This window comes from Equus asinus, chromosome 2, assembly GCF_041296235.1.
Source record: "Equus asinus isolate D_3611 breed Donkey chromosome 2, EquAss-T2T_v2, whole genome shotgun sequence".
Classification (NCBI taxonomy): Eukaryota; Metazoa; Chordata; class Mammalia; order Perissodactyla; family Equidae; genus Equus; species Equus asinus.
The window spans coordinates 16,913,112-16,925,755 of NC_091791.1; the positions used below are offsets into that span (position 1 = coordinate 16,913,112).

The 12,644-nt window shown below is 34.1% G+C and overlaps 1 protein-coding gene across 2 annotated transcripts in view; it reads right to left on the reverse strand.

The window, feature by feature from the left end:
* ATRNL1 (attractin like 1) overlaps nt 1–12,644 on the reverse strand; it is a 737,371-nt gene that overhangs the window by 696,660 nt on the left and 28,067 nt on the right. For both annotated transcript variants that reach the window (XM_014849275.3, XM_070482616.1), the window contains exons 2-5: nt 9,749–9,832; nt 8,460–8,573; nt 3,824–3,952; nt 1,978–2,186 (exon numbers count right to left, since the gene is read on the reverse strand). In XM_014849275.3, coding sequence (XP_014704761.2) covers nt 1,978–2,186; nt 3,824–3,952; nt 8,460–8,573; nt 9,749–9,832 — 536 coding nt within the window. The remainder of the gene's footprint in view (nt 1–1,977; nt 2,187–3,823; nt 3,953–8,459; nt 8,574–9,748; nt 9,833–12,644) is intronic.

Genomic DNA, 12,644 nt, shown 5'->3' on the forward strand with positions numbered 1-12,644 from the left:
AATAGATCTACCATATGATCCAGCTATTCCACTGCTGAGTATTTATCCAAAGAACATGAAATCAATAATTCAAAGAGATTTATGCATCCCTATGTTCATCACAGCATTATTCATAGTAGCTAAGACATGAAAGTAACTCAAGTGCCTATCAACAGATGAATGGATAAGGAAGATTGGTGTGGGTGGGTGGGTGTGTGGGTATATATAAGTATATACATATACATATATGTATACATACAAATACAATGGAATACTACTCAGCCATAACATGCCATTTACAACAACATTGATGGACCTTGAGGGTATGACATTAAGCAAAATAAGTCAGACAGAGAAAGATAAATATCTATGACTTCACTCATATGTGGAAGACAGAAAAAACAACAACAAACACATAGATACAGAGAACAGATCAGTGGTTACTAGAGGGGAAAGGGTATGGGGAAAGGGCTAAAAGGGTAGAGGAGGACAGCTGTTTGGTGACAGATAGGAACCAGACTTTTGGCAGCGAACACAATGTAGTGTATACAGAAGTCGAAATAAATGATGTATACCCGAAATTTATATAATGTTATAAACCAATGTCACCTCAATAAGAATAAAAGAGAGAAAAACACTGTTTGTATAAGCTAAACTTCTATTTCTCATGCCTTAATTTAAATATATTCTTGGTGTACCTGTCTCTCCCTAGAAAAAGACATTACTTTAGTTTCAAGACTGAAATGAAAAAAAAATGATATCTCAAGGCTCTTTTTAGAGGAAAAAAGTTCATGAATTATTAAAATATGCATTTAACAAAATACATGCCCCTATAATTAAAGAACATTGAGAAATTTGTATCTGTCATTATCATAACTGGTGAGCAAATTAATTCAATAAGAAATCACTGGTATTTTTTGTGGCTGGAGTAACTAACTCATTTTAATGAGATAACATGGGTTTAAGATGGGCATAATTTATACAAAATCTAAAATAATTCCTCTAAATAAGTACCCAGCATACTCAGTAACGTTTTCTTTAAAAGGCTTCTCAAGCATGATAAATACAACCACACGAGGAGCAAATTCTCTTTGCTTTCTACTTAGATGGTCTGATAGGTGCTATTGGTACTATTACTACACTGTATATACACACGATTCTGCAACTTTAGATCACGTATTTCTTGAGTCAAGTTCCCTCTATCAACAGGATTAATATGTTGGCACAAAGTAAGCCCTTAACATGTAAATATAATTAGCACAAAGTAAGCTCTGGATGGGTAAGTATATGGATAACTAGATCTATCTTCACTTAATTGAATTCACTTAATTGGAATTCCACAATGACAAAATTTAGGATTTTACACCCGAATACTTAAGTAAGATAAAATTCTCCAATGTGGTCTAAAATTGATCTTTAATGATAGATATTCATAGAAGTTGTTTAGAATTCTTCCACAGGAATCTCACTTTTGCAATAAGCAGCTGAAATATTTTAGCTTGCTTTAAATATTTTTTAAAATATTCTATGTACTTTTAAAAATAGCCACAAGAGGTCAGTCTTTCCTAAGGAATAAGCTTAATATACTGCATGCAGTATCTTACAAGATAAGCATCTATTTTTACAAAATACTATTTATGTTATCCATTATAAACCAAATTTGAATGCTAAAGATACAACGTGCTAGATTCAGTCACGTCATTAAATCTTTGGGGAGTCAACAAAAAATTACAGAAGACCATAATGATCATCTACCTACAATTAACAAAGAGCTTCATATACAATTTCACTTGATTCTCAAAACAGCATGTAGACAAAATCTTTACAAATTCTATTTGTGAAGAAACAAACTATTAAGAAGTTGATTATTAATCTGAACATGCTAAAAATAAATATATGATATTTGGGTGTGCAAACTATAGCAAAACAAATAAGTGGAGAAACTGTATTAATCTACTAGATATACGAATCAATGTGTCAAAAGCCACACATGCTTACCTTGCCAACTATCATTGCAGACACAGAGTTTTTCTCCTGTTAGGTCACAGTAACCATGATCCGGACTGCCGCAATTGGCTTTACAGTAAGGAATATCACAAGCTTCACCCTTCCAGTATTTATCACATTCACAATATACTTGACTTGGAACAGAGATACTAGTTGTACACTTTCCATGACCAGAGCAATTGTTAGGACAAGAATTGATTCTGTAAAATATAATTCATACATATTCAAATTCAAGATAACTAAAAAAGAATTTTTTGGTTGCTATTTCGTAAACTGTGTAATTTTTTTTTTTTAAGATTGGCACCTGAGCTAACATCTGTTGCCAATCTTTTTTTTTCCCTTCTTCTTCTCCCCAAAGCCCCCCAGTACATAGTTGTATATTCTAGTTGTAGCTCCTTCTGGCTTTGCTATGTGGGACACCGCCTCAGCATGGCCTTATGAGCAGTGCCATGTCTGTGCCCAGGACCCGAACCCGCGAAACCCTGGGCCGCTGAAGCGGAGAGCACGAACTTAACTACTAGGCCATGGGGCCGGCCCCTAAACTGTATAATTTTTATGTTGAGTCTTATGTGCTTCATTGAACACAATTTCACAATGTGACTTCAATTCTTTACTCTGTAACCTTTTGCTCCTAATGCAATTCAGTTATATTTATTTGCTATTGGCCTTAGTTCATTCAATGAGTTTACTTTGCTACCAAGACTCCAAACTGCCAAGGACTACACACTCAACATCTGCAGAATGTCTACAGTTCCGAGCACAAGGTTTTGTAAAGACTTAAGTATTCAAATGCTCTGAATATATATTTTACAGAAAAAAATTAAATTCATGCTGAAACAACATGAGAAGTCAAGATTATAACTTAGTTATATAATATTTAAATAGCATACCATCACCTATACACTGTTACAGAAGAAAAAATATGTTCACCAAATTTTATTTTACAGCCCTTTAACCGATTATATTCTACTACATATTTATTCTCCCTTGTATACATACTTGAGATAAATAAATCTTACAATAAATTGCTAATTCAAGGGTATTTAGAATATTTTATTCCTGGTGAAAAATTCTCTGGTTACCACTTTCTAAATTTCTGAAGAAAGAGGAAGAAAAAAATATATCAAGTTCCTCTGTGCCATTCCTGTGAAAGCACTTCTGGCTACTTCACTTCACCCTTGGACTCGCAGATATAAAAATTGATACAAAGCAACAGGTGCATAATAGATTCTCCATAAATATTATTTTTCTAATTTTAGAGGAGACAGTAGTATAGCCACTTACCTTCTCTCCTAAGCCTCAATTTACTCATGGGAAAACTACCCACTTGACAGAATTGTTGTAAAGATAATTAAAGAACGTAATGTACAGAAAGCATCCAGTACCACGCAGTCCAGTCCCTGGAATACAGAAGGACCACGGAAACGTAGCTCTCTTACCCCTCTTCAGATCAGGAGTAAAATATCTTGGAGCACAGAAAGGCAGAGGAGAGCCCCCTGCAATCCACACACCTGCTGCTACCAGTAAAGTGACACTAGTTTGTATTTGTTTACTAAATCATTTACCAACAATTTTAAATTCTGTAATTAATTTTCAACCAAACTTAACTTGCTACCATAAAGTCTTGAGACTTAGAAATTATCCTAATAAAAGCTTAGACAGTAGTTAGAGGCATATTATTAAGACTTTATGTCACTTAGGAAAAGATCCTGTATATTTTGAAATTTAACACACTAGCCTGCTCCTTGTATATAAGACATTTATAAAAACAAACAAGAAACTCTTTTAAGTCAAATTATAAGAATCATTACAATATGAAATATAAAAAAACACTTACGAATAAAAAATGTTGAAACCAGTTAGATTATATGCAGCATCACTAAAAAAATGTAACAGTGCATAGCCAGATGTTGTAACAACTTCAGGCACAGTTTCATTTCCCCTTATTTCAGGGACTATCAAACCACTGCAAGAGAGCAGAATTGGACACTGTGTATATCAACATACATACGACTGTTCGTCACATAAAACTTACCCAAAAATATCCATCAGAATCACTAAGTATCTATATTAGAACGGGCAACTAGGAGGAGAATAAATCTAAATCAAGTTCCTAGCCACTTCTCACCCAATTAGCTCCACGACCGCTGGCAACAGGCTAACATCTGCTCTCACGCCACCACACTCCTCCTGCTTCCCACCATCTGGACTGCAATGTCCCATTTCTCCCTTCCTCCTGCTGTCCACCCTGTTATAATGCTATAGGATGGTCTTTTATTTAACTCACATATAAACCTTCACTTAAAACCACCTTGATAATCCAACAAGCGACCTTATAACTTTACTTTTTTCCACTGATTGCAAATTCTGATGAAGCTACAAGGAACACTCCACACTAGTTGAACCCGTACACTGGCAATACACTAATCTAGATGGTTTAGGTCATCTAAAAATACATACTTTTATATTTCTTTAAAATTATGCATACTTAAACAAATTTTATTAATATATAACTACTACAAAAGACAATATTACTCACTTAAGCCTACTCATTCATGGGGAAAAATTACGTATCTTCACTTACTTATACCGTACTAACCTAAGTTGGTGAAAATACACAATATGAGAAAGAAAAGAAGCTGCTAACAATAAATTACATTACTCAAATAGTCAGTTCCTTTAGACACTGTTAAACTTACGTTTAGGCACCACCAGGAACTGAACTCCCTCATTCAAATCATATTTGACAGAACAAAATGAAATATCATAGCCAAATAATTTATTTTGCAAATACATTCTGAAAAGCCAACAAATTAAAAAGTAATCAACTCTTGATGCTTTAATAATTATTACTACATCCACTAGCTTATGTTTGTGAAGGAACAAAAGATTCTAAAAGGAGACTGCATATTCAATTGTATAATTTACATAGAATTCAAATTCTGTAATACCAGTCTTAGTTATACATATTTATTTTTCACTGTAGTGAGATTATACCAAAATGAGTACATTGCTAAAACCAATATTCCCAGTCTTTATAATAGATATAGTTAATGTCTCTGAAACAGATAAAAAGAATATGTATGTTTGCTTGGTTGTTTGTTTAAAAGTGTTTTAAAAGCAATAAATGAAAGAGGGCTTCCATTTCTTGCATAACACACCAAGCAATCTGGACCAACCAACCCCCCCACTGAAGTCAACCAGAAAAACGACAAATTGTATAAAAACAAAAAAATCAGCTTGAAGGCACTGGAGAACTAAGACGACGGTGAGCCCAGGCATTGGGGCCATTTCTTCTTACGGGAATTTGCTGATTTCAAAGCTGGAGCTGAGGTTTGAAGGGCTAAGAAACTGAGTTGCCTACAGAGTTAGGAAAACAAAAAGTGGAACCCAAGGCTGTCATTTTCACCTGGGACCCCAAAGACTAGGAGTAAAAGTGAACTAGTAAAAGACTGCCCCTCCGGGGGACTGCACTATGGCATGGGTGTGAATCATCTGAATTAGGATTCAGTTGACTGTAGACTACTAGTGTACCCAGGCCCTCTCTGCAGGAATACAGTATGTTTCTAAGCCTCAAATTATTACTACATATGATTTTACAAACATGATGTCCAGCACGATTGTCCAGTACACAATAAAATTTTTTAAAAAAACACTTCTACATTCCAATCAGTTCTCCATATTCTACAAAGTCTTGCCTACAGAATAAAGTCCAGTTTCTTTAGTGTGGTATACAAAAAAGCATACTACAGCGTTTAAGGGATTATAAAAACTGGGCTCATATTCTGACTCTATCACTTCCTAGCTCTGATAGTTTATGCTAATAAGGTGACTCATGGCAGGTCCCCAGATAGTTGAAGCTATTGAGATGACTCAGGATGGAAGCTGACCATACCAGAAAGACCAACCGTGTGCTTAGAGGGTTGGGGCTTTAACCACAAGAAATCAATCTGGCTTGCAGAGAGAGGAGAGGGGTAGAAATTGAGTTTGACCTTGTGGCCAATGATTCAATTAATCATGCCTACACAATGAAACCCCAATAAAAACTCTGGACACCTGTAGTTCAGGTGAGCTTCCTGGATGGTGATACACATGGATGTGCTGGGAGGGTAACAGGCCCTGAGGACACAGAAGCCTTTTTGTGATCCTCCCAGACCTCACCCTATACGTCTCTTCATTTGGCTGGTCCTGATGTTTATCCTTTATAATAAAACTATAATCAGAAGTACAGTGCTTTCCTGAGTTCTGTGAGTCATTCTAGCAAATTACTGACCCTGAGGGGGTAGTGGGCACCCCTGAATTCGTAGCCAGCTGGTCAAAAGTGTTGGTGGCCTGAGGATCCCTAAACTTGTAGCTGATCTGACATGAGGGCAGTCTTGTGGAGGACTGTGGAGTTAACCTCCGAAGTTTGGCCCAGCTCCAGGTAGTTGGTGTCTGAAGTCATTGCAACAGCCTATATCTTATTCCTTACTGCATCTTCCAGGCTTATGATAGTCTCTGGAATTAAGTAGGTTATCAAATGTTTGCTGAATTATACAACTGGAATAATTCAAACATTTAAATTCTGAATTCTTAGCAAGATTAAGTGCAAACAGTATAGGCTTTTAAGTCAAGAGACTGTCAAGTTCTAATCCTGGCTCTACTGTCTATTAGAAGTAAAACAGGGGCCGGCCCCATGGCGGAACAGTTAAGTTTGTGCGTGCTGCTTCGGCAGCCCAGGGTTTCGCTGGTTCAAATCCTGGGCGCAGACATGGCACTGCTGGTCAGGCCACAGTGAGGTGGCGTCCCACATGCCACAACTAGAAGGACCTAGAACTAAAATACACATAACTATGTATTGGGGGGATTTGGGGAGAAATAGCAGGAAAAAAAAAAGAAGTAAAACAATTTCTCTGAGTCTCAATTTTCTCAACTGTAAAATGGGGATAGTATTTCTTCCACAAGATCCTTGTGAGAATTAAATGACATTTAAACTGCCTAGTACAGCGCTTAGCATCAAGTGGATATTCAATAAACATGAGTTTTCCATCTCCCTCAGGATACCTAACAGGAACACTTGCTAATGAAAAGTCACTGCTTCCATCTTCACAGTCATATACTAAATCCCATCCTGCTAATTATCTTAGAAAAGTTTCCTTTAGCATCAAGAAAGGGTTGGTAAGAGTGTTAATGGATCACCGTTAATTAATGCAAAGTCATTATAACTGTAGAAACACAAAAGAAAAGGCACACATCTAAACAACGGCCAGTCAATAGTGTCATAAAAATAGAGGAATGATAGCAGAGTGATACCTAAACTGCTAAAAATAAATGTATGAACCCAGGACCTTATCTAATTGTTGCAACGAATTATCTTATAACATAATTATTCAGAAGGCTCTTCTCCATGTTCTGTCCACTGTCCTTAGATGAAGGGGCTACTCGTGGCTACCTTTTAGATAATTGTCAAACAACTCAAAAGTTAAGTCCTAAAACTATCTTGAGCAATAGCAATATTGCAGAATAAGTGTCTAAGCTCCCAAGGAATCACTTTGAAATAGTCTTTCAGAAATACAAGTCCTCACATGTCTGTCCAAAAAAATAATAGTTCACACGCCTGTTAAACAGAATATTTGTGAGATAAATAGTAAAAAGAAAAAATGAAATAAAAGATTTTGAAGGCAATAATAAGCTTTTACCTATATTTAAATTTTTAACAATGACAGAACATAGAAGAGATGCTATGCAAATAACAAAAGAAAGAAATAATGTAATGAATAACTCTGGTCAACAATTATGTTAGTTAAATTGTACACAAAATCCACACAATATGTTCATGACTTTTTCTATGTCTAATATATTCTCTTCTATTCATAAAATATTTTATAATAATTTGTATGTACATAGAAAAATTTTCAAGTTGATACTGAAAATGCTGTGATTTTAAAATTGTCCGACTACCTGACTACTAACAATAAAATATCTGAAGTAACCAAAATTCCCTAATTTTAGGAACTGATAGAAATACCTTGTTTATTAAACCATCACATATAGCATAACCTAAACTTTTTTTTACAGAATTTAAAATTTTATTTCTCTAAACTAAAAACACAACTATAAAAAATATATATCTATTTATTTCTTTGCTACGTAGAACTCACACTAATATATCCAAATAGTTCTGAAAACATATTCAAATCACTTTAAAAGAATAAACTATATACAGTAAGAATAAAGGATATTTATTAAGAAATCTACGTTTCTGATACAGTACTTCTTTATCTTTGCTGCATCAATATTTACATTATTATATATCCACATAAGTTGACAGTCAGAGTACACAACATAGCATTGGCACCATCACTGAAATTTAACCATCAATATCCATGCTAAATTTACGTTGAAGTACAGATCAGTATATATTTAAAATTAATAAATTATAGTCACTTTTCTACAACTGACTATAAGTTCATCAAGTAAACATAACTACTTACCTAAGCACAGCTATTAAAGGTGCATATATTGAATCTCCATCATAAACATACATATGATCCCAGCTACATTCTGTAGCAAAATGATTGAATCTTAATCTTAACACTGCATTGGGACTGAAAAAAAATTAAAATATTTTAAAATTAATATCTAATACACAAGGCACAGTCTGAAGAAATTTTAGACATAGCATTTTTATTAAAAACCTATTTACAGATAATTTTGCTATAAATCCTTAAGTCACCAGTGGAAAAGACTGATTAAGCAATCATATCTAATTTGTAAAAATGACATGCAACTTCAAAATCTATTAACAGGCCATATGTTTGTATTATCATTTTCTAAAAATTTAGTCAATACAAAATATTCTATGTCTTGACTAAGGTGGAGGTTACACAGATTGTATACATTATTGAAACCTTATTGAACTGTTAATGTTAATTAACAGTTAATTGAACCCATAATGTTAAATATGGGTGCATTTTATTATAAGCAAATGGTACTTGAGTAAAATTGATCTTTAAAATTCAACACTGATGGAGCAACTATTCTTATTTCTATAGAATCCTTAACTAGAGACACTAATAAGGTCTTCAAATTTTAACTGAAATCTCTCAATATGATATACTATTAAGAAATGAACAAAATGAGACCATAAGTGCACAGGGAATTAATAACTTTTAAGTACTAAAAAGCTTTTAAAATAACCAAAAAAAAAAATCCTTTCCAAATACACTCTTTAAAAATCATAAAATGGCTCAAACAAATTCATATCAATTCATTTATGATCCATTCATAATATGTTTAAATAGACAAATTCAGTCTTAAGCCCCAATTATTGAAAAATACCTCTAAACCAATAATTAACTCTCTCTTCTACAATATGTTCTTTTTTTTAACACCCTTAGAACTAAAATGCTGAATACTACAAACCAATGGCATAATTCAGCATGAAATATTTTTATACATTCTATGGAGTCTTCAAATTCCATAACAAGATGTTCAAAACAAGCCAAAAATGCCTACTTGAAAATGCCATAGTAACATAACTCAAAAATAAAATATATCTAAAAATTAAACTATTACCACAGTGAAGGGCTGCTGTAATTTATATTAAACCTGATATCTATAAGTTGTAAATAAAAACATATCGTGAATAATGTTTTCCAATAATAAGCAATTGAATAATCTATATAACTACGAAGTTGTTATATTTTAGTGCTTTAACACTGATATAACACCTTCTTTATCATTTCAGAATAAAATAATTTAACCCAAATTGTATACTTACTAGCCTTCAATTAGCCATGTACATTTAGTTTTATACTTATAGTTAATTGGACCATCAGTTAAATATCCAGAAGGTTCTGTTAACCTAGAAAACAGAATCATGAAAATAATTACCTTAAAGTAACTTTAAGACATATAGTAGCATAAGAAAATTTAAGATATTAAACCAAAGGAATAGGACGTAGCAATTTCCACAAGGGAGAATTTACTTGCAACTTAGGAAAACTTTCAAATTGCCGTCTCTCTCTACATCTCAAAAGAACCTTCTTTGGGATCTTTAAATCTTGAAATATTATAACGGTTTCATTTCACATAGTGGAAAAACACACTGAAAGACTGAACATTGCACTGATGGGTTCACTGTTGATGCTTAAAACAGATTAAATTACATTTCCTCTGCACAAAAATTACATGAAGGCAAAAGAAGGAAGATCAAATACACTTTGAAAGATGCAGATCTATGGAACAGCGCAAGAGTATAGGTACATAGCACTTTGGGGAGTTACACTGTTAACTGTATTTGTTTTTCACGCACCAGAATTGCTAAGGCAGCTGTTACCAGACTTTACTGAGTTCAGCTACCTGTTTTTATTATCATTTTCTCTGTCTACTTTATTCCTAGTCCAAGAACTCAATAAATTTTAAAGATAGGGTAAATCAAAGGTTTTATAATTATCTTCTATTTTAAACATAACAAAGAAAAAGAGGGGCTGGCTCAGTGGCGTAGTGGTTAAGTTTGCGTGCTCCACTTCAGCAGCCCAGGGTTCACAGGTTCAGATCCTGGGCATGGACCTAGCACGGCTCAAGTCACACTGTGGTGGCATCCCATATAAAATAGAAGAAGATTGGCACAGATGTTAGCTCAGCAACAATCTTCCTCAAGCAAAAAGAGGAAGATCGGCAACAGATGTTAGCTCAGGGCCAATCTTCCTCACACACAAAAAAAGATATTTAGGAAAAACTTCAGATTTTCAGAATTTAAAAATATTTAAAACAAGAACCCAATGCTACTTCATTTTGTTCTCCTTTAGCCCAATTATTTTATCAACAAGAGATCATATTTTAAATAATTAAAATATTTAAATAATTAAAATATCTTCCCATCTAGCCTTTATATATTTATATATACATACACACACACAGATCAGGGCTTATCAGTCCTTATATATTCACATATCCATACACTTGTGTATATATACACACATACATATACACACAGATATCAGGGTCATTATCTAGTTTTCAACAAAATTAAATCTTCCTTATACTTTAGAGTCTTCAAAACATTAAGGAAAAAAGTTTCAATTACCTAAATCAGTGTTGACAGAAAGGGCAGTCAGCATGAAAGTTATTTGTAAGTCTTTCATAATCCCTACAAATTACTTTGGGAAATAAAGGGGCTAATTCATGCTTGGAAAAGTTTCTAAAGAGCAACAGACAAATTCCAATGTTCTCAAATTAACGTAATTTAATAAATTGAGCGTTTTCTAAGTGTCAGGCACTACTGTAAGCGCATAATGTGTTATCTCATTTAAAAATCTCAAAAAACCTATGAGATAGTAATTCTTAACCCCACATTACAGATTAGAAAACTGAAGTACAGTTAAAATAACAAGTTAAACAACTTGTCCTGATTTTTCATTTCCAATCATACCGGATGAAGTAATTCAGACAAACCTCCACTGAAGACAACTCAAAAAGCTAAAGAATAATTTTAAAATCTTAAAAGCCTTATAAGTAATAAAATGGTAAGATCTACCAAACCGAGATCCAGAAGTTGCAAATTCTTTAAGAGGAGCCAGGCATTCAGAGCTACTTTTGCTCCGGAGAAATTTGTCTATTTAGAAGACAGGCCAAAAGCAAAAAGGCTGAGAATGCTTTTGGCAGCCTCAGGGGTGGGTGACAAAAGTTGGAGGCAATGGCCCACAAAAGGCAGAGGCTCAAATAAACAACACGAGGCTTTGATTTGGGACCCAGTGACTTGCTATTACCGTCAGGATGTACCAGAAGTAAACCAGCCCTTACGTGGACTGCAGTCTAGCTACAAGTAGTCTGAGTGGCAGAAAACCCTAGGACTTACAACCGGCCAAGGTGATACTAGAAATACTGGTATGCCAAAGCTCCTGACAGATGATACAAAAATAACCTCTAAAGAAAGATAACATTATCCCAGGCCTCAAATTATTTCTACCAATAATTTCTCAAATAAAATGTCTAGCATGATCAAGATAATTAGGCATCTGAAGATACAAGACAACAAAATAAGAGCCAACAGACAATGGGGAAACCTGAAGATGCTCCAATTATGGAGATTATCAGATGTGTCCTATAAAAGGAATATAATTTCCTAAGTTCAAAAAGACAAGATTTAAAATTTTGGCAGTCAATTTAAAACTGTAAAAAGTAACAGAGCATGTTTGAAAAAAGTAATGGGAAATTCTAATACTGAAGACTACCATAATCAAAATTAAGAATTTGACTCCAATGAGCTGAGATTCTAGCTGAGGGCAGGGGAAATACAGAACAGGGAGTAGAAAAACGAAACCACGAATATCAATTATGGTCTTGTAACAAACTGTAACAACAGGGATCATAATAGCTTTGCATAATTTCTATTTGTTGTTATATGTACATCTTCTCTGTCCTTCACATTTTTATTATATATACAAGTTGTTGTAAGCTAACTTTACAATTCCGACTTTAGATAATGGAATATCCGGTATGACTGTGACTGAATATAAAGAATAATTAATATAACCAATGACAGATACAATGACTCTTGGAACTGTGTGTTTCCTCATTTTGGGCAAAGGGTGAGACTTCCTCACTTGGAAGAAGTGTATCTTCTTAGGTAGAAATACAGTGTTGTTTGCTGGTTGGGGAGTTCACACGTGTTC